This window comes from Nyctereutes procyonoides, unplaced genomic scaffold (assembly GCF_905146905.1).
Source record: "Nyctereutes procyonoides isolate TBG_1078 unplaced genomic scaffold, NYPRO_anot_genome, whole genome shotgun sequence".
Taxonomy (NCBI): domain Eukaryota; kingdom Metazoa; phylum Chordata; class Mammalia; order Carnivora; family Canidae; genus Nyctereutes; species Nyctereutes procyonoides.
The window spans coordinates 3,543,619-3,564,072 of record NW_026575025.1 but is presented as its reverse complement, the minus strand read 5'-3'; the positions used below and the strand labels follow the sequence as shown (position 1 = coordinate 3,564,072).

At 61.4% G+C, this 20,454-nt stretch overlaps 2 protein-coding genes across 5 annotated transcripts in view; one reads left to right on the top strand and one right to left on the bottom strand.

Moving 5' to 3' along the window:
• Window positions 1-3,900, top strand: part of TSPAN18 (tetraspanin 18) — a 194,196-nt gene extending 190,296 nt beyond the window's left edge. For all 4 annotated transcript variants that reach the window (XM_055310724.1, XM_055310733.1, XM_055310715.1 and 1 more), the window contains exon 11: window positions 813-3,900. In XM_055310724.1, coding sequence (XP_055166699.1) covers window positions 813-860 — 48 coding nt within the window. In that variant the 3' untranslated portion in view covers window positions 861-3,900. The remainder of the gene's footprint in view (window positions 1-812) is intronic.
• Window positions 3,901-3,906: 6 nt separating this feature from the next.
• Window positions 3,907-20,101, bottom strand: TP53I11 (tumor protein p53 inducible protein 11). Its single transcript, XM_055310747.1, has 8 exons — window positions 19,932-20,101; window positions 9,919-9,990; window positions 9,043-9,202; window positions 8,450-8,508; window positions 8,164-8,212; window positions 7,683-7,779; window positions 6,681-6,782; window positions 3,907-6,283 (listed from the first exon to the last, which is right to left on the bottom strand). The coding sequence occupies exons 3-8, from the start codon at window positions 9,169-9,171 to the stop codon at window positions 6,150-6,152; spliced, it is 570 nt and encodes a 189-aa protein (XP_055166722.1). The 5' UTR covers window positions 9,172-9,202; window positions 9,919-9,990; window positions 19,932-20,101; the 3' UTR covers window positions 3,907-6,149.
• Window positions 20,102-20,454: the final 353 nt, after the last annotated feature.

Sequence of the window (20,454 nt, the reverse complement as noted above, 5' to 3'; positions counted from 1 at the left end):
CGGAAAGGGACCTCTGCTTATCTCCATCCCAGCCTCGCCTACCCACACCCCGCTTCCCCGACCTGAGATCCGGCCCTGAGCTTCCGGTCTGGGGCCTGTGTCATGGGCCACTTGCAAGAAGACCCCTGCTCGTGGGGGTCTCAGCCCTTCTGGTCGGAGGGCCTACCCTGCCTGCCCCACCACCCCAGGGCCCCGGTTAGGTGCTCAGGGATTGTGCTCTCAACTCTGCGAAGGGCTACATCTCCCCTGCCTGTTAATAACGATGCTGGTAACTTCTTCCTACAGCTGCTGTCCAGCATCATTGCCTTATACTGGCATCCTACTCCCCCCCACCCCCGTGAGCTAGACGGGGGAGCGCGCAGGACTTACTAGCTCGGGCTGCGGGGTCACGGTGCCCAGACGCAAACCCCAGCCCCCCAGCTCCCCCACTTGCAGCCGTGTCACCTGAGGGCAGTTGCATCACCTCTCTGTGTCCTGCCTCCTGCCCTGTCACAGGTTTCCGCGAACACATGTAAAGCTGTGCGGGGCACACAGCGAGCCCCTAGTCCGTGCGCAGGCCCAGAGAAGGGACACATGTGGCCCAATGTGGCTGCTGGCAAAGAGGGGAGCTGGATTTGAACCCATGTCCCAAGGCCCCTTCTTTCCATGACTACCCTTGCCCCCGGGGACTGTCAGGAAGCCCTCCTCCTGCAGCCTGCTGCACGCCCGAGCCGCCTCCCTGCCCCACAGCCCACGACGTCCCGTGGGGGTGACACTGCCCCCTGCGGGGCTGGGAGCCCAGCCTGACAGGCCGACATCTGCTTTCCCCGCAGCTCTTCGCCATGATCTTCGCCATGTGTCTCTTCCGGGGCATTCAGTAGAGGGCAGGGCCTGCAGCCTGACGCCTCACCCGCCGCCACTGCCCAGCACCCAGCGCCCTCCCCGCCCCCGTGCCCCTGCCCTCAGCCCCAGGGGAGGACGTGAGCTCGCGACGAGTCGCCAGGAGACGGGGCGGAGGCAAATAGCTATTTTTTTAACAAAACAAAATGAAGAAGAAAATACAGACTGATGTACCCCACCTGGACTCCCGGTGGGTGCTGCGGGCGCTCTGCCGAGGCCCCGGCGCCTGCACCCAGGGAGCAACAGAGACCCAAGGATCCCCAGGGTCAGGCTCCCTCCTCGATCCCGCCAGCCCCCGGCAGCCCCGGGCCTGGGCCCTCTCCTCAGCTCGGGGGGCCAAGAAAGTGCGGATTTAGCCAACAAGGAGGCAAAAGCAGCTCTCAGAGGTCGACGGAGCCCGGGGGCCCCCAGGACACTCGGTCACCACGTCCTTAGGAACTTGGAACCTGTGCTCAACCCCTGGTCCTCTGAGGTCGAGCGGGGCCCAAGGGTGGGCTGCCCGGACACTAGATCTAAGAATGGCCCAGCTGGCGGGGTCCTTGCTTCCCTCCTCTGTTGGATCAAATAATCTGGAAAGCTCAGAGAGGGGCAGTTTCTCATTCACAGTCACACAGCACATGCATGACAATTCTGAGCAAGAACCCGGTCGTCCCTCGGCTGCCTGTCACCCCTCGCAGGGCTCTGTAGGTCCCAGCACGTCTGCGGCTCACACCGCTCCCTGGCCTCGGCATCCTGGTTTCCAAAGGAGGGAGAGAGAGCAAGCTGGTCAAGAACTCCCCAGCTCCACAGCTAAGAAAATTCTGGACTGGCCCCCCCTGCTTCCCTCCCACCTCCCCATACACACACACTTACTAAGCTCCCCAGGGATACACACACACACACACACACACACACACACATGCACATATGCTACAGTCCCTTCTCCACACACCACCCACCTCTTCCCACAAGCCTGACCCCTTTCCTGTTTTCCATCAACTCTGTGGCTCCCGGGGCTGAACGAACCCCCAAGACCATCTGGTTCTCCTCTCCCCACCCAGAACTGAGGCTTGGATGTCTTCCACAAGATCTCTGCCAAGACTTTGCCACCCTCTTCTTGCATACCTCCAAGGATGGGGAGCTTACTACCTCCCGAGACAGACTTCAGTCTTTGGACTGCTTTGACTTTTTAGCATCAGCTCAGTGCACATGAGAGTCTTCTGTTTTCCTCTGGTTCCATCTATGGCATCCCACTTGCTCTCTCTCCTTCCCAAAGGGTTGAGACCACACGTTGCCTCCCCCGAGCCCCATTTTCTCCAGGCTCAAGAGCTCCAAGACATCTCATTTCTGCTACGACATGGTTTCTAGTCCCTTCGCTGTCCATTGCACGCTTCTGAGTGTTTCTTCCCAACTCAGGCAGGGAGAGGTTTTCCCCTAGACTCACGACCCACAATCAGTCCCTCACACATGGGCCTTACATTCTACATCAGTGTTGCAAGATGCCTCGACTCCAGTGAATGAGGAATGATTGCCGGGGGGCTGTTCACAGAATCTGGGGTTTGGCCTGGGGCCTGGGGCCGGATGGATGGCGAAATCCCCATTGGTGGTGTCTGCCAGACAACTTAGGCTCGATTAGTGATGTCTGCCAGAGGCACGGCAGTGGGAGGAGCAGCATGAGCCCATTCTGAATCCTAGGCCCTGTGTCCCCTTCCAGCCTCCCTCCAGCCTGCCGGCCACTGGGAGACCCGGAGCTGTGGCCTGCGGCCCCGTGCTTCCCTGCTCGGCCACCCGCCCCTGTAGAGATGCAGCCCTGAGCTCTGTGCCTGCTGTAAAGATTGGATTTGACCCATGCCATCCTTCTGCTGCCCCCCACCCCAGTCCCAGTCCCCCCTTCTGGCCACCAAGCTGGGGCTTTCCATATTGTCCCTGGAACAGCCTGCCTGCCCTGGCAACTCCATACAAGCCGCCACGAACTCCCTGGCGACGGGGCATCCCCAGGACCCAGTGTGCCCTGCAGCTGGTCTCCCAGCCCAGCCTGAGCAGGACCTCTGGCTTGCTCCTCCAGACCCACCCGCCCGCCCACATGCTTAGCTCCAGCTTCCGGGCAGAGGCATGTGGCTGGTCTGAGGTTGACAAAAATAAACAAAAACAGCTGGCCTAGCGGGACTCAGGGTCTGACTGGGCAGTTGTGTGGCTCCCGTCCAGGGGCATCCCAGGCTTCGGGGGCCCATCGGGTCCCATGCCAGCCAGGAGAACCTGGAGCCTTCAAGGTAAGAAGGGCCTGATATCTGGCATCCTGAGTGTCCCCCCCTCACCCCCCTGCTGGGCCCTGTAAGAATCAGTGGGAGGAAGGGCAGGTCCCAGAGGAACATCTGGCTGAGGCAGGCTCAAGGGTGGGTGTGAGCCTCATCCCCAAGGGCTTCCCAAAAAGGTGCCCTGAATCCACCTCTAGCACTGACCCTTAGCTGGTAGCTGCCTGCAGCCATTCTGACGCATGAAAAATAAAGCCCAGGCCCTGTGGAGCTTCACCCTCTCCCAGGCACTGAGATCTAACTGGGCTGGTTCAGATACAGCCCCTGCGAGGTGCTGGGGGCAGTCGCTCAGCTGCTGGGCCAGGGGGCTGCGGGGGTAGGGACACCTCTTTGCGGGGACTTCTCCCAGCCTGCTCACAGGGCAGGGGCCAGGGCTGACCCCACACTGCTGGTCACACACCCACACCCTGGGCCGAAAGCCAGCTTCCTGCTCCAGAGCTACTGCCTTGTGGGAAGCAGCCACCGGAGCCGTCTGGAGGCTCCCTGTCTCTCTGGCCTTTCCATGCCCGAGGGGACCCCAAAACAGCCAAGGCCCTGGCAGCCCCACCCCATCTCCCTGAAGCCCCTCCTTCCCTTCCCCCATGGATCCTATGTCAAAAGTCTATTTTGAAAACTGTAAATGTTCCTTGCGGTAGATAGCAGAGCTAATTTATCATGTTTATTTCCCGTGACCCCCCCCCTTTTTATATTCTATATCGAGGAGTTTTTGTAATATAAAACAGGACACCCACACTGATGGTTTTGCACTGGTTTTTGTGACTGTTTCTTACAAAAAGAAGGAACAAAGAATAAATAGTGACTGTGAAGAAAGGTGGTCTTGCTTGGGGTGAGGGTGGAGGGGGTGCAGGGATGAGGCGAGAAGTGGGCAGAGGGTGCTGGGCTCTGGGGATGAGGGTAGAAGGTGATGGGCAGGGGAGAGGGTGGGAGGAGTCTTCCCAAACCTTCAGGATGGAGAGCTGGGCCTTCTTCAGGAGACATGTGGGTGCCCCTCCCTGTTGTCACTGCCTCCTTCACAGCAATGGCTCGTGGCCTTCATTCCCCGCCAGCCCGGCCAGGTCCCCAGACTACGTCTGCTTGCCAGGCCCCCTCCCTCTGAGCCCACCTCCGATGGCTGAGCAAGCAGCACAGAACGTCACGACAGCGCCATGCCAGCAGGCCCTCACTACCACCCAAGGGGTAAGGCTGGGTGGCCCTCCCCCCTGCCCAGCCCACCCCAGTCCACCCCCGCCAGGGGTGAGACTGCTTGGCTCCAGCAAGTGCCTCACCCAGAGCCCGACTGCTAAGCCCACACTTCCTACTTCCCTGCCAGCCACCCAGGGGCACCAGCCCACCATGCCCACCGGTGACTAGGACAAACCACCCATCACCCATCAGAGGATGAGCCAGGCCTTAAAGGCCTGGATCAGATGGACAGGAGGCCGGCCACCAACCCCAACTCCCAAAGGCAGTGGTGGGTGCCCCGCCTGGCCAGGGCTTGTCAGCAAGCAGCTGGATTCTGGGGGGAGGCACAGACGGAAGAGGCAGGGGTCGGGGGTCAGGACAGAGCCCAGCCTTTCCCTTCTGCTCAGCCGGTCACCAGCGGCACAGCCGTGGGCACCCGACCCACTGGGCCTCTCTCCTCAGCTGTGCAACAGCAGCGAGACCACTGCTCTGCCGGGCACCAAGCATGTGGCTGTGGGGACAGCCGGCCCCATGTGGGCAAGGTTCCCTCAGGACCATCTGTCTCTCCCCGCTGACCACACTACTCTTAGGTGAGAATCAAGGGTGCGGCCCGGGCTGCCTTTCTCCATGCCTGTCCCCAGGAGGGCCACCACTCCGGGTGTGCCTACTTGTGTCCTGGAGGGAAGGGGCCTGGGGAGGGACAGCTATGGGGGCGCACAGGCAGGGGGTCTGCAGCTCTGAGGGAGCCGCTTCTTCGCCTCCTCCAGGGCACTCGCGGTGCGGGACACGAGAAGTGGCCTGCCGAAATATCTCTATTTATTTCTCCTGCTGAGTTTGAAGGGCACCCAGTCCTACCCCACCAGGTCTTGGGGGCTGCACCCCAGGGAGAGGGGGAGGGTAGGAGAGGGAGCAGAGCCAAGCAGACAGCAGACCCTGAAGGACAAGGGACAAGGAAATGCCACTGCTTCTCCTTCCTCATCTCAAACCCCACAGGGGCCTCCATAGGGTGCTTTCTGCGCTCACTGCCAGGGCCAGCCTGTGGTGAGACTGCTGGCGGCCTCTGGACCCAGGCCAGCGGGGGGGACCCGAGGAGCCCCAAGGGCCGGAGCAGCCTCAAGCAAGGCCCTGGGAGACAGACCGTGGTGGCCGAGCTTGGGGGCCGGCCGGGCTCTGGCTACAGGTGGCCCACCTCACAGACAGGCTGCAAAGGGAGTTGCCAGCTCAAAGACAGCCATTCCCCCCCTCCCCCCAGTCAGCGCCACGACTAGGCCATGGGAAAGGCAAGGATGTGCGCTTAGGGGCAGCGGGCAGCTCCGGCAGCTGGGGAGGGCCCACACTGAGGAGTCTGGGGTCGAGTTCTCAGGTTTTCCAGGCGTACACGGAAGCCACGTTCAGCTGTGTGGGCACTAGATCGGGTGGGGGTGCAGGGAGGGCAGGGGGGCGGTGCACACCTCTCCCAAACGAAAGAAGGGCCTCATGGCAGAAGCAGCAGGAGCCTCGCCTTAGCCTAAGACCCTATGACTCAAGCTCTTCCGTAGGCATCTATCCAGGGGATCCAGAGGCCAAGAGACCCGAGAAAAGGAGGCGGTACTGTGTGAGGTGAAGAACAGAGGTCCCAAGGCCCTGTCCCTCCCCAAACCTGAAAGTCCAGGAGATCACAGCATTTGGGGGTGCTCAGGAGGAAAGGAAGGCGGTCAGCCGCGCCTGTCTGGGGCAGGCCTGGCACAGGGCAGGGTCCTTCCTGCCTTCCAGGAGCCAGAGGGAATCCGGGGCCCCGGGACCTCCCTGCCCCCCAGGGGCCCCTGGCCCAGCGAGTGGCTAGACTTTCTTGGGTTTCCGGCCGACTTGGTAATAGTAGTAAACGCTGATGGCTACAAAAAGGAGGCGGCTGGCCAGGAGCAGCAGGATCCCCAAGGACACGAGGCCCGTCTCGGCTAGCGTGGCAGTGACCACTGTGGGAGAAAGACGGGGAGGGGACAGAGGTCAGAGGAGGGGCGGGCCTCACCCCCAACCCTGGAAGACATGCTGAGCTGGGGGCTCCCGCCGGACGCGTCTGTTCTGCTGTCCCCCATGTGGCAGGTACCGGGGTGAGGGCGAGCGTGTGGGCAAGACTGGGTGTGCGCTGGGTACACCAGCGAGCGATGGGTTACATGAGGCTGCAGGTGCACGTGCGTGGCCGAGGCTGTGGAGGTGCATGCGTGTGCATTCAAGAAGATACGGGCAGGTATTAGGACCACTTGAGTCCCTCCCCCGCAGACAGACTTTCATCACTTCCTGGAAACCAAGCTGCCCTGCCCGCGCCTCCCCCTCCATCAGCCTCCCTGTCTCACTGCCCACCTCAAGACTCACCCAAGAACTGGACCCCAAAGTAACAGGCTTCAGTGAGCAGAGTCCATCGGATGATAACCTTCTCAGCCGTGTAGAGAGCGTTCCACATAATCAGGGAGATGCCTGGGGTGGGGGGCCAAAGAGCAGACTGGGGGCAGGCAGCTTGGGCCTGGAGAAAGATCCCACACCTCCACATTCCCCCGTCCACTCACACCCCCCCAATGAAAACCGTCCATCATCTGTCCTAACCCCAGAGCCCCAGCTGTCCCACTGTCTGGGTGGAGTGCTTGAAGCCACACCAATCTCCACCAGTGCCTGTCCCACCAGTACTGAGGCAAACCCTTGAAGGACTGTACAAGTGCCATCGGCACAAGGTTGGGGAAACGGTACAAAGGCACAGAGGCCTTCTGAAATGGGGGGCTGGGCATCATGAGACGTGGCTGGAGTCCGGAGCCCACAGTGGGAAATGGGGGAGGTAGGTCTGGGAAGGTAGGCTGGATCCACCTCATAAAACCCCCCAGAAAGCCAGGTGGAGGGGCTGGGCCTTTATTCTGCAGGAAAATGGGAGCCATTGAGTGTTTGGGAGAAGAGGAGGGACACTACCCGTGCTAGCCTTTAAGAGCTGTTAAGTCAGCTGCCCACCAGGCGTGGGGTGTGACTCAAATTAGAGAAGAAACAGGATGGCTCAAGAGAGGCCCAGGGGTGGGAGGGGTTTTGCAGACACTGTTGGTTTTGCCTCCTCCTCTAGGCTGAGGCCCTGGAGGGCAGGGCCCGAGCCCCATTCATCTCTGTACCCCAGTGACCCAGTGGGGTGTGGATGGCAGAGACCTAGCCCAGTCCACTGGGTGCATTCCAACAGCGGCCACAAGATGGCAGCACACCCCCAGGGAGATGGACTCATCCCCAAGGGGGGGGGGTGGAAGGGGAGCCCCTGCACAAAGAAGGGCTTCCCCATGCTCCTCTTGGTCCCTGTTGGTCCCCAGCTGCCCATCACGACCCCCAGTCTGCCCTGGCAATACTCACTGAGGAGAGCACCGCCGTAGAGGCGGATGGGGGTCTTGCTGGTCACCTGGGCTCCATCAAAGACTGCATCGTAGAGCTGGTCAGGGAAGGCAAGGGCCTGTGGGCATCGGGTGGGAAGTTCAGGGTAAAATTGGAGGGGGTCACTGCTGAAACCTTCTACGGACGTCTTCCTTCCCCCAGAAGCAGGGCCGAAGCCCCTGGGGCAGTCCAGCATCAGAATCTTGATTACCTGTCACCCTCCCCCATCCCGGGACTCCCCTGTGCCAGGACCGAAGGCTCTAGGTTCCCAGGGGCAAGGAGTCAGGGACGTGCACCATGGGATCTAGGATGCTCCAGAGCATGCAGGGTATGGGTGGGAATGAGCATCAGGAGCTGGGACTGGACAGGTAGGGCATCAGCACGATGACCACACAGATAGAGGCAGCAGGAATCCCAGGACAGGGAGCCAGACCCAGGGCCCAGAGGTGGGGTGGGGGCTCACCATGATGGCAATGCCGGAGAAGAGCACAGCAGAAGCAAACTGCCAGACCCTGGGGACGCGTGGAGAGAAAGGTCACGGCCAGGGCCCCCCGCTGCCACCTCCAGGCCCCAGGGGACCCTCCCTTCTCCAGCCACGGTGTCCAGGGATGGCTGGTAAAAGGCAGAGGGCATGAGATAGGAGGGAATCACAGGCACGAGGACACCCGGGGCACAGTGGACGAGGCGGGGCCTCATGCAGCACCCCTGCCATAACCCCGCACCCACCCAAACTCCCACTCCATGCTCACCTCAGCCCCAAGGGCTCCCGAACAGCAAACTTGATTTCGTTGCCCAAGACCTGGCTGATCTGTGGACCAAGAGGAGTCAGGGGCAGGCCCAGGGATCCACCTGGGGCCTTCTGCTTAGCCAAAGGGTCACCCAGGCTGGAAAGGTCACACCGAGGCCACCCCCCTCTGCCCCTTCATGACACCAGAGCTGACGGGAAATTGAAAACATGCTGAGGAAAGATAAAAGCTCTGGGCACGGGCATAAAGCCTGGCTCTGCCACTTACTGGTAGGGCCTTGTGCAAGTCCTTGACCTCGCTGAGCCTCAGTTTCCTTATCGATGCAATGGGTTAATAACTATCTCCCAGAACTAGCAGGATTAATAGTACTTATAAAGCAATTGGTGCAGTAAGGAGCACATAATAAGCATGAAATTCATTCTAACGATCTGTCTTCATTTTTGTTAGTATTCCCCTGACATCTCCATTAAGTTCCTAGAAAACCGCGAGCTGAGTCCTGGAGCGCTTGAAGCTCTGCAGGTCGCAGCTACTCTTCTCCCACACGCAGGCCGGCCCGCCTCCCCGGGGGGTGGCCAGCTTGAGGCCCCTCGGCCCACCTTGGAGCGGTGCACCTCCCCGTCGTCATCCTCCCCGCCCACGCCAAGGATCTTGCGGGTCTTCAGGCGGCTCACGAGGTCCGTCTGGCTGTGCTTCTTCATGAGAGGTGGGGGCTGCTTGGCTGCCATCTCGTCCTGGCGCCTGGCGTCTGCGGAGGGGCTGAGGGGAGACACCAGCCTCAGCCACAGCTCCCCAGCTTCCACACCTCAGGGCCTGCCGGACCTGCGCCCGGGGCCTGAGGTCTGGAGAGATCTGGGGACCCAGCCTTCGTACTCAGCTCCTTAACCGCCCAGACATTTGGCGAAAGGGGCAAGTCTCCCCCTTCCTGGCCTCAGCTTCCTCATCTCTAAAATGGGTGGAGGAGGGTCCCTAAAGCCCTTCCAGCTCTGTGAGCCCATCTGGCCTACACGAACACGGCAGACCCCAGGAACCAGGCTGGACAGAGCCTTCCAGACGGCCCCGGAGGGGTCTGTGGGCCGAGGTGGAGGCCACATCCAAAGCTCCTGGAGGCCGGGGAAAACGAGCGCAGGCCAGTCTTGCCAGAAGAAGGAAGACATGCCCAAGTCCTGGGGTCCAGCAACCCCCACTGATCATCTGCCCAGATAATCTCTCCATCCAGCAAGCCCTCCCTCCCTGTCTCACAGACAACATCCTTCAAACCTGCCAGGACCGAATGAAGGGGGAGGGGGGTGGCCCCAGGACCCAGTGAAGCCAGGAAAGTGGGCAGAAGCTCTGTGCCCCTTCCTGCCAGGGGCACCCACGACCAGCCTCTTCCCCACCCCGTGTCTGCTCACAAGCCTCCACACCCCCCCAATCCCCAGCCACACACACCCCCACCCCCCAGCTCCACCTTGGGCCAGGTCTTGAGCACCTACTGTGTGCCAGGCTCTGGTGTGGAAGACACAGATGAGCTGACTGCTGGTCCTCGCCTTCGATCACTACAACAGCTGTACAAAGGAGACAGAAGTATAGACCCCAGTGAGGCAAAGGTTTCCAGAAGCTGGCCGGGGCGGGGGGCAGGGCACTGGGCTCCTCTCTCACACCCCCACCCTAGCATGCAGTGGGAACTATTTACACCCACCCTACAGATGAGGAAACCAAGTTCAACAAAGTTCAACAGAGACGGGGTTGAGTAACTCCATACCTCCCACCCCACCACACCACATGCCTTATTCCAGCACCCCATTCTCCAGAAGCCCACAGCCACCAGCCAGCAAATCGGGAAAACTACCCTCATGTGCAGACGAGCTTCAGAAATCACCTGCCCCTCTGCTGGGCTTGCTGGACCTCCCCGCCCAGGCCTGAGCCGGGTCCCAGTCTAGCTTGCCGACTTAGGGGCGCGTGGCCCCAGCCAAGCCTCACCCTCCAAGCCCTGATCAGGGCAGCCACAGACAGAGATGTCACCTCTGGTTTTCTAGCCTCCCTGTGTCTTAAAATAACATAAAGCACCCCGACAAATAATCAGGACCGAGACTCAGACTTCGGGGACCCTGGATAATGTGGCTTTAGACTTGGGTAGAGCAGGGAAGTAGGCACACAAGTCAGTCTCAGTGGTCTCCAGGGGGCGATGTCCAGCCCCCTGGCCTTGGCTCTCATCTATGAAACAGGGGTAGCTCTGCTGACCCCTCCCCACCCCCACCCCCCAGCGGAGGGGTACAGAGGTGGCCGGTGGTGGCCATAAAGGCAGCTCCAATACCTGAGGCCCGTCTGATGGGGAGGCAGCCAGCCCCACCGGAGAAGGCAGGGCTTAATGACCCTGCCCCCCAGGGCCCAACCGCTGTCCCCACACCTCAGCACTTGCCACCAGCTCCCGTGACTCCAGAGAGAGGCGACAATCAGCCTGGCGTCCCTCCCACTGCCAGACAGACCGGCCTGAGACGGCCCACGACAGCTGGCCAGCCACCGCCGGTTGCCCCGGCTGGCCCCCCTCGCCCAGCCTCAGCAAAGGAAACACGGGGTAGCCCGGCCCTCACCCTTCTTCCTCTTCCGGCCTCCCCCTCTGGCCTTTCATTTTTTAATTTACATACAGCAGAACTGACATTTTTGTTGTTGTTTGCAGTTCCACGAACTCTTAGCACACGTGCAGATGCAGAGAAACACCACCTGCAGATGGGGACAGCTGCCCCGGCCGTACCCCTCCCTCCCCTCCCCTCCCCACTGATCTGTTGACCGTCGCTCTGGCTTGGGGTTTTTTCAAACGTGCTCTATGCACAGAATCATATAGACTAGAGCCCCTGGAGACCGCTTCTTCCATGCAGCCTAACGATAAATGCCTCGGAGATTCACCCAAGCCGCTGGGCACTTCCCCTGCCTGTTCCTCTTCATGGCAGAGTCACGTTCTGTGGGACAGACGTACCCGGTTGCTGATGCAGCCACTCACCTGTGGGACACCTGGGCTGTTTGCAGAGTCTGACAATTAGCCAGAGATCTCAGTCCCCTGTCAGAAGGCTGGCACTCAGGCCAAGCCCGCCAGGCCCCGGGCTGTGTCAGTGACCCCCCCCCCCCGCTCGGAGCGTGGGCATTGGTGGGGAGGGTCGTCGGACAGAGGAAGACAGCTGATGCGCTTAGCGGGGATAGGCTTTATCCACGGGGACCACCAGCAGGTACCTGGGCTGGTGGGACCTGCTGCGGCCTCCCCCAGAGCCCAGACCCCAGCAAGGAGCTCACCACCCCCAAAGGGCCCTAGGGCTTCCCAGGGAGAGTGCAATCTCCAGGGAGTAGGAGCCCCTGCACCCTGCCTCTGCACTGCTACCTTCCCCAGGTAGTAGGACCCTCTGCACCCTGCAACCCTAACTCCTCCAGGGAGTAGAAGCCCCTGCACCCTGCCGCTGCACTGCTAACTTCTCCAAGCACTAAGTTCTGTCCCTGCTTCACCCACAGCATGTGCCCCACCCCCCAGGGGAGTGTAGGTAGGCCACCTGCAGTTCTCCTATGCACCTGCTGGCCCCTCCACATGTCCTACCCCTGGGGCAAACCACATACATGCACCCCCCCCATCCCCAGGATCTGCCCTTGAACTTTCTTCCCCTTCCCACTCCACAGGTGTTTTTCAGTCCTGCCTCATTTTAACCTAAGTGAGGACATAGGACACCTCCCTTGGCTCCACTCCCTGCATCACGGCTGAGCCAGATGTGCATTCGAATTCTGGTTCTCCCCTCTCACCAGCTGCAGGGCTTTGGGCGGCTCGCTGCCGCTCTCACAGCCTCAGTTTCTGCCCCTATGAAATGGGGTTAAGAAGAACGCTCACTCTGTGCAAGTGCTGGAGGCTAAGGAGAGGGAACACGGGCGGGGTCTGGGGCCAAGTGCCCGGCCTGCACACACTCCCACTTCCCTTTCTTCATTCAGCCATTCAGCTGTGCACAATGGAAAAAACCTGCCTGATAGGACTGTTGCTTCCTTTCCAGAGCCAGCTGCCTTCTGAAGGGCCCCCAGGGCTCCCCCACCCCCCGTGCCAGGCTGCCCGAGGCTAAAGGAAGGAGCAGGCGGAGGTGAACCTGCCCAGCCAAGGAGCAGGGATAATGCAGCCCGCGGCCCCCTAGAGCCTGAGCTCATGACCTCTACTTTCTGCCCCTGGCTGGCCTCTCTGACCTCGATTCCCAATAAAGCCAGTAAGTCACTATCCTTTTTTTTTCTCATGTGTATGTATTTAATAACAGAGTTTCTGTCCTTCTTAATGATTGTTTTCACTTAGGAACCACTGCTGCCAGGAAGGTCCTCCTCTCCCTCTGCTCCCCCCACCTCGATGCTCCTAGTTCTTCAGGGCCTTCCCAGGACACAGCCTCTCCCTCCCTCCCCTGGACTTCCGTGGGTCTCAGCGTGCTTAGCCACTGGCCACTTCCAGCCCATGCTCGCAGTCACATCACGGGCACTCGGGCTCCCGGTGACCCAGTGACCTGAAAGCAGTGCTGTTATCTTGTCCAAGAAGCTCCCCACTGGACCTCTGCACGAGGTGGGCAGTTGGTCAGCGCAGGCGAATGAGTGCGAGTTGGGCTATGGGGAGCAGGCCTCCCAGTCCCAGCCAGGACATCCAGGATCACACTCAGTTAGTGCCAGGGCCCCAGGGGAGGCTCTGCTCCAAACACACACTGGACAAGGCAGCAAGTTGAGGCCCAGAGAGGGCAGGCTTGGCCCCAGGCCACATATGAGCTGGTGGCAGAGGAGTCCAGGGAAGGGGCTTTGCAGTCAGGCGGCACTTGGTTCAAAGGTGACATCTCCTACCGGCCAGTGGCCTCAGACAAGCGGGTCTAGGATGCTGAAGACATAGGAGAGTGGGTACAAATGCTCTTGGTGAAGGGTCTGGCATGTGGGGTGGCCCAGGAAATTGGGGGGGGGGGTCAGAACTGGAGGAGCACGTGCAGTGAGACATCACCATGGCCTCCTCAGATACTTGCAGCCACCACTAGAAGGCAAGCACCCCTGGGTAGGGGACTCCCTAGGTCTTGCTCACTGGGCCTGGGACAAACTTCCTGGCATGTGAGGAGCTCACCAAATACCTGTGACCAAGTAGTGAGTTGGGGAAGGTGTGGAGAGCCCCCCGCCCCGTACCCGACGGCTGGCCAAGGTCTGACTCCCTGCAGCATGCACCCCCTAGGCCCCCACCCGCCCCTCCTTCAAGTGCAGGAACATCTGTGGCCAACAAGAACATCCCCAAAGAGCTCCGAGTGGCAGCAGCACAGAGGGGGGCACAACTAGACACAGGCCAGGGACAGAGAGGCTCATCGTGGCTGCATAGCCTTAATAACTAGGCAAACTTGAGCTCAAACCTCAATTCTTTCTCTTACTTGTCTGCGACCTCAAGAAAGTTTCCTAACCACTCTGAGCTTCCATTTCTTCCTTTGTGAAACCACAGAACTATTTTTTACCTCACAGGGCTGTGATGAAGGCACTGGGCGAAGGCGGCCGAGGGGCCTGGCACCTGCTGTGTGCTCCATACAGGACAGCAATTAGCGACACTGCTCATTGGGCAGCTGCCAAGGCCCTGCCCTGGCGGCAGATCAGAGGGGGCTGGTCCTAAAGGACCTCTCCCAACCCCCCTGTAGCCTTCCCAGGAAGCCCGGTTTCCATAGAAACAGTCGGACTGCATGGAGACTGTGCCCATGAGGGCTGGCTTAGAAACCTGACCAGCAGTGGGGAGTGGGAGGGGGAACGAAGGGGGCCTGGGGCCCAGCTCGCCCACCAGCTGCCGAGCCTCCCGGTGATTCAGGGGGGAGTCACTGTCGCTGAGCGTCACAGCCACTTCCTTTTCAAACAAGACCTTCTGCTGGAGGGACGGTGCACCTGTCCTTCCCCGTCTGGTAGGAACTGCCCCCAAGAGCACCCACCCCAGGGTTGGAGGCAGGGAACAGGTACTTCCAGACCAGGAATCCTCTGCAGCCCCCACGACAACCCTATGAGAATGGCTGTGTTGTCACCTCCACTCTCCCGATAAAAAAACGAAGGCCCGAGTGACTTATTCAAGCTTCGCAGGGTAAGCGGCTGAGCTGAAATTGGAACCGAGCTGACCGCGCTTTAAATGGATATCCTGAGAAGGGCGGGTGTGTGTGTGCAGGGGCAGGGAGCTGGGTGGTGAGCCGAACCTCTGAGAACCTCTGAGAACGAAGCCCTACACCACCTTTCTCCTCACATCGCCCCTTGAAAGTCCCTGGCCGGCTGCCAGCATCTGAACTCCCTCCTTCCTGGGGTCTAGCCTCCCTTGGGTGAAGGCCCTGTGATTCCAGCAGGACCAGGGAAGGGCTGCAGGAGGCCCATTGTTCTCTTATCACATTGGTGCAAAATAGCTGGAAACGGGGTGTGGGACAGGGCAGCGCCAAGAGAGGGGGCAGCGAGAGAAGGAGCCTCCGGCTGGTCACAGAGAAAGGGAGGCAAGGAGGCCAGGGAGGCTAGAGGGTCCAGAGCCCCAATCATCCACCCCGTGGGTCCCTCCCTGGGGCGGCCCATCAGCTCCGTGGCCGAGGGGCTCCCTAAAGGCCCCCAGCCCAGAGCCCCCAGCCTGAGCCCTCGGGCCGGGTGAATCTCCCATCCCCAGGGCTGTACTGGAGAGGCGTGGGGTGGGGGGTGAAGGGACCCATGTTGGTTTCTAGCCCTGGGCCTTTGGGCAGATCAACCTTTCAGACCCTCCTCCGTTCCTGCACCGTAAATGGGGGTCGCGATGCCTGACTTGCCGGGTTGGTGGCGGAATAACAGCGAAACTAGGAAGTCACAGGACACAAAGGGGGCCTAACCGATGCGTTACCGACATCATCTCTACTGACGTCATCACAGTGGCTTTGGTCATGTGGGTCACGGCAGGCGAAGGCACAAAGCCAGGGCGAGGCTGCATGCAGCAGAGCTTCCTTGCGGTGTGTCCCTCGAGAGCTCGGTTATTCTAAAGGCCGAGCCTGTCTGAGTCAGCCCCGTGTCTCAAGTAGACGGTGAGCCAGTCGAGGGCGGGCGGCATCATCCATCTCTGTGCCCCGAGTCACCAACGGTGGATGCAAGGGGGGCAGGATGACGGGAGAGCTGGCGGGGGGAAGAAGGGGGGAGCACGATGCGAGCCCTGCTGGGGTGACAGATCTTAGACCCTGAGACGAAACTCCTACGTCGTCGTCAAGAAAGGGCCTCCACGTCCCATTTCCAGGAACCTCCAGGAATGTGGGAGCTGGCAGCGGAGCCCTGAGTCACGCACGGGGACACAGGACAGCCGAGGACACCAGAGATTCTGCTTCCCTGGCGAAAGCAGAGGCCGACTTGGGGACTTGGTCTCCGCATCTGCAAACACCAGGAGTGTGGTCTCTGGGGCCCTCCGGCTGTGATCTTCAGGATGTGGCTTCTGAATCCACACTCCAGTGGCACAGCTCCAGCGGCCTGGCTGCCCCTGGGGACACATGATTTATCTGCGAGTTCTCTTTCTTTTTCAAAGATGCCTGATTTCCAGAATGGCAGAGGGAAGCCCAAACTTTCATCACAAAACAAACATCTCCAGAGCCTCAGGGACCAGAAATAAAAGGAGCAGAGCAGAGCAGAGCAGAGGATGAGGAGGGGACATCCCTGGGCCACCCCTCCCCCCCCACGCCCACCCCGGGGCCTGAGGCTGCTGTGTGCAAGGGGAATTCAGCCCCCTGAGGGCCATCCGTCGCCCCTCAGCTGTCACCAGAAGGAGGGTCTTCCCTGTCCCCACTGTCACAGAGGGCAGAGCACATGGGGAATTTCTGTCCTTTTCCAGCCGGGAATGGGCCTGCCTCCCCACCAGCCCGGTGACAGCATCAGAGCCCTCAAAGGCAGCTGGTGCTTCCGAGCCCATGAGGCCATGACCATGGGGACAGCCTGGCTTCTGGTCGCCACGGGGCCAGAGCTCTGGTGAGGGGGCAAGAGACACACGCCATTCCCCCCACCTCTCTCCAAACCCCTGAAAGGGGAGGACAAGAGGGGGGCCGGGGCGGGGGGCTTCCTTGCAGGGATGCTCCGGCATTTGGAGCCAACTTTTCCAGAAGCAAGGGGTGATCTGTCTTCTGGGTGGGCTGGGGGAGGCAGGAAGAAGGGTCCCTGTACTTCTCCCAGGATGCTGTGGGCCAGAACTACAGTCCAGGACTGACCATCTCCCCCAGGGTCTGGGGATCTGGCTCAGGGTCAAAGGAGTAAGTCAGGACTCAAAAGGCCTGTGCTTAAATCCCATTTCTACCATTTATTAGCTGCATGGCCTCGGGCCAGTGATACTGCCTCTCTGGGCCTCAGTTTCCTGACCTGTGAACTAGGTTTAATAAGGACACCTAACACCCACTGATGAGAAGATGCATAAAAACATCTAGAAAGGTACCTGTTTTATAGTGAACGTTCAGTAATAACGCTGCTGTTATTCTCAGACTAGGAGACTCAGCTTCTTTGCCTCAGTTTCTCCCTTGACCATACCAGAGCTTCAGCCCCTTTCAAGGGGCTACATGAGGATAGGGAATGGAGCATTTGCAAGGGGTGGCCATAAGAAGGAAATGGAAAGGAAATATGGGTCATTCTGGGGCAGGAGGAAGATGCTGCCCTGAGGCGCTCACAATGGACAGGCAGGGAGAATCCCGGAGGGGGCTGACAGCAGGTGGCAGGGATATGAAACCCCTGAGGTACTAAGCCTGGGTGGCTCCCCTCCCTGTCAGGCCAGGCCTGACCCTGGCAACGATACAAACCAGCATTGCCAGGGAGTAGCTGAGATGCAGGGCGAAGTGAAAGCAGTATGGGTCAGGCATCAGAACGTCAGGCACCCCGCCCTGCCGCTGCCACTGCTGCTTGGAACTGACATGCCGTTTCTGAGCATCACTTCCCTCATCTGTGAAAAGGACACGCTTCGTCCCTTTTCAGCCAGCCTTGCCTCCTATCTCTGCCCTACCGCCTCACTCCACCCAAGCCACACAAACTCCTTACTGTTGATCTCAAGTATGGTGGACACATTCCAGCCTCAGGACCTTTGCACAGGCTGTTATCTGTAGGATCTTTATTTCCCCAAGCTATCCCCACAGTTTACTCTTTCTTTCTTTTTTTTTTTAAGATTTTATTTATTTATTCATGAGAGAAAGAGAGAGAGAGAGAGAGAGAGAGAGAGGCAGAGACATAGGCAGAGGGAGAAGGAGGCTCCATGCTGGGAATTCAACATGGGATTGATCCTGGGTCTCCAGGATCATGTCCTGGGCTGAAGGCGGCATTAAACCGCTGAGCCACCAGGGCTGCCCACAGTTTACTCTTTCAAAGCCTTGGCTCCAAAGTCACCTCCTCAGGAAGGCCAACCCCCGCCCCTTGACTTCAACACGCCTGATACTCAACTCCCTCACCCCAACCTCACCTCACAATACACTATATAAATTATTTGTCCCTCCATCATTTAAGTTCAGCTCCATGACACTTTGTTTTGTTTGCAGCTGTCTCCCAGTGCCCGGAACTGTGTCTGGCACTTGGCTCACTAAACCACCTTTGGTATAGGGCCCACAAACAATTTGTTCAATCAGCGAAAGAACAGTCTAGAACTATGTATATCCAGGGTCACTGCTCATTTCATTGTTTTCCTACCCTCCCACAGCTAGGGGCAGGCCCTTTCTGGGAGGTGGGGGGGGGCATCCTAAGATTTGAGGGGGGAGGAGGCAGCTGAGCACAGAGCTGGAGAAGCTACAGCTGGAGCCTGGGGGCAGGGATCTAGCAGGTGCTGACAGCCATCCGTGGGTGAAGGGCTTTGGGCCTCGGCCCTCCACTCCAAATTTGGAAGGACTGATTAGACCTACAGCATGTGGGCAGAAAAAAAGAAGCCAAGACAGCTTGCTCCCGGGATAAAGGGGCCAGAGGGGACCTCAGGAATAAGACGGCCCATTTTATAGACGGAATAGCTGAGACCTGGAGAGTGAGTACACAGTGCCCTATTTCCTAACCCCACAAGAGAAAGCTTTCCTCCTCCCGGGCTGAGTGTGGGGCTCAGCTGGAGGCTTCTGCTAAGGAAAGGACGGTGTCCCTTCCCGGGTGTCCTTCCCCTCCCACCCCACCCGCTCTGTGCGCCCCGGGTCTTTGGGCTGCAGGAAGACGGGGTCTGCACAGGGTGGTGGCCCCCCTTACACGGGCCACCGGAGGCGCAGGTCCAGGGGGCGGCCGGGTTGGGCTGGGCTTCTGTGCGGCGCCGCGATCTCCCCGATCTCCCCGCAGGACCGCCCCACCAGGAAAAGTTTGTCTGAAGGAAATCACCCAGGAAGCGCGGGGCGGGGGGGGGGGGGGGGGGGGGGCGGCCTTGCCGGCGGCGCCGGGCTCCCGGCCTCCGCCCCGCTCCTGCCCCCGCCCACCTGGCGACAGAGAAGAACCCCGCTCCCCGGGCCGCGAGGGGGCGGCGGGAGCCCGGGGCCGGGCGGGGGCGGAGGCGGAGCGAGGGGACGCCGGGCCAGCGCCGAGCCAGCGGGGCGCGCCGGGATGCGCGCGGGGTTCTCGCTGTTCCTCGACAGACCCCAGCCCGGGAGGGGTGCGAGGGCTTTGCCCAGGGCAGGGAGCCCCAGCCCGCGCGGCCCTTTCCTGCCGAGCGCGCGACTTCGGGGGAGCCCGGGGCGGGGGGATCCGCCTCCACCTGCGCTTCCCCGACCTCCCACCCAACCACTGGGGCTCAGCCGCGGCGGCGGCTTCGGCCTCCCTCCCTCCCCGGCCCGGAGGCCCGGGGTCTCCCCCAGTCCGGCTTCGTCTTCCTCCTCCACCGCGCCCTTTATCTCCTAGCTCCAAGCACGCACCCACTTTCTGAGACCCGGGCTCGGGAGCCGGGGCCCCGCAGCGGGGAGCTCCGGGCTGCTGGGCGCCCCCCCCCCCCGCCGAACCAGCGGGTCCGGCCAGCGGGAACCCCGCCACGGCGGCCCGCGGCCCTGCGGGGGCGAGGACACAAGGAGGGGCGGAGGGGCGCTCGCAAGTTTGTGCCGCGCACTCCTCGGACCGGGAACAATGGCGATGGGGGGAGGGGACCCGGCTCCGAGCGCGGGGACCGCAGTCAGACCCCGGGGAGACAGAAACTGCTGTTGCCTCTTTCTCCCTTGCTCCCAAGCGGGGGGGGGGGGGGGTGCGGGGGGAGCAAGGGCGAAATAAACAGTCCAACGGCGAGGAGCCAGCGCAGGGAGGCAGCCGGGGGAGAGGGGGAAACCGAGGCACGGGGAAGGGCGGCGAGTGGAGAGCGCCGAGGGAGGCGCCCCGAGGGGCTGCGGGGCTGCGCCGGGGGTGGGGGGGGCGGGGCGCGGGGAGGGGGCCCCGGAGTCCCGGCCTCATCCCGGCCGAGGGGCCCCGGGGCGTCCGGCTGGCGCGCACGGGGTCCCAGGTCCGCCGCGGTCCCGCGGGGCCGGGCTGCGCCGCGCTGCGCAGGCACCGGCCGGCGGCGGGAGGGAGCGCGCGGGGCTCGGGGGCGGCGGGGACCAGAACTTACGTTCCTAGCGCATGCTGGCGCGGGCGCTGCGCGGAGCTGGCGGGCCGGGGACGCGGGCCCTCGGGACCTCACATCGCGCCGCCCGCGCGGGGCAGGGCAGGGCAGGGCAGGGCAGGGCCGGGCCGGCGGGGCTGCGCGCGGCGTCCTGCGCGGCCGGGGTTTGCCCGAGTCTGGCGGCCCGCGCTGGTCCCTCCTCCCGGTCCCGCGCGCAAGCCAATGGCGCGCCGTCCCCTCCCACGCGCCGGCTGCCTCGCCCCCGAGGGTGGCCGCCGGGCGGGGGGCGGGGGGCGGGGGCTGGGGCCGCCGGGCGCCGGGGCTCCCCGGCCGAGGCCTTCCCGGGGACTGCCTGTGGGGGGCGCGCTCACGCCCGGGAGAAGGCGCTGGAGAATCCCGGCCCAGGGCCCCGCCGCCCGGGAAGACTTTCCTTGGCAAGTTCCGAAGACGGCGCCCCTTCCGTGAGACTCTCAACACCCCCATAGGTTGGCACGCCACACGGTCTTAAATATCCTCGGGGTATCCCCTG

Bases quoted from the DNA above. Each gene is read 5' to 3' on its own strand.
- TP53I11 (XM_055310747.1), bottom strand. From the start codon at position 9,171: ATGGCAGCCAAGCAGCCCCCACCTCTCATGAAGAAGCACAGCCAGACG. The intron at 8,509-9,042 runs GTGGGCCGAGGG...CTTGGTCCACAG, and splicing joins GGGAGGTGCACCGCTCCAAG to ATCAGCCAGGTCTTGGGCAA. The intron at 6,783-7,682 runs GTGAGTATTGCC...CCCCCACCCCAG, and splicing joins CTACGGCGGTGCTCTCCTCA to GCATCTCCCTGATTATGTGG.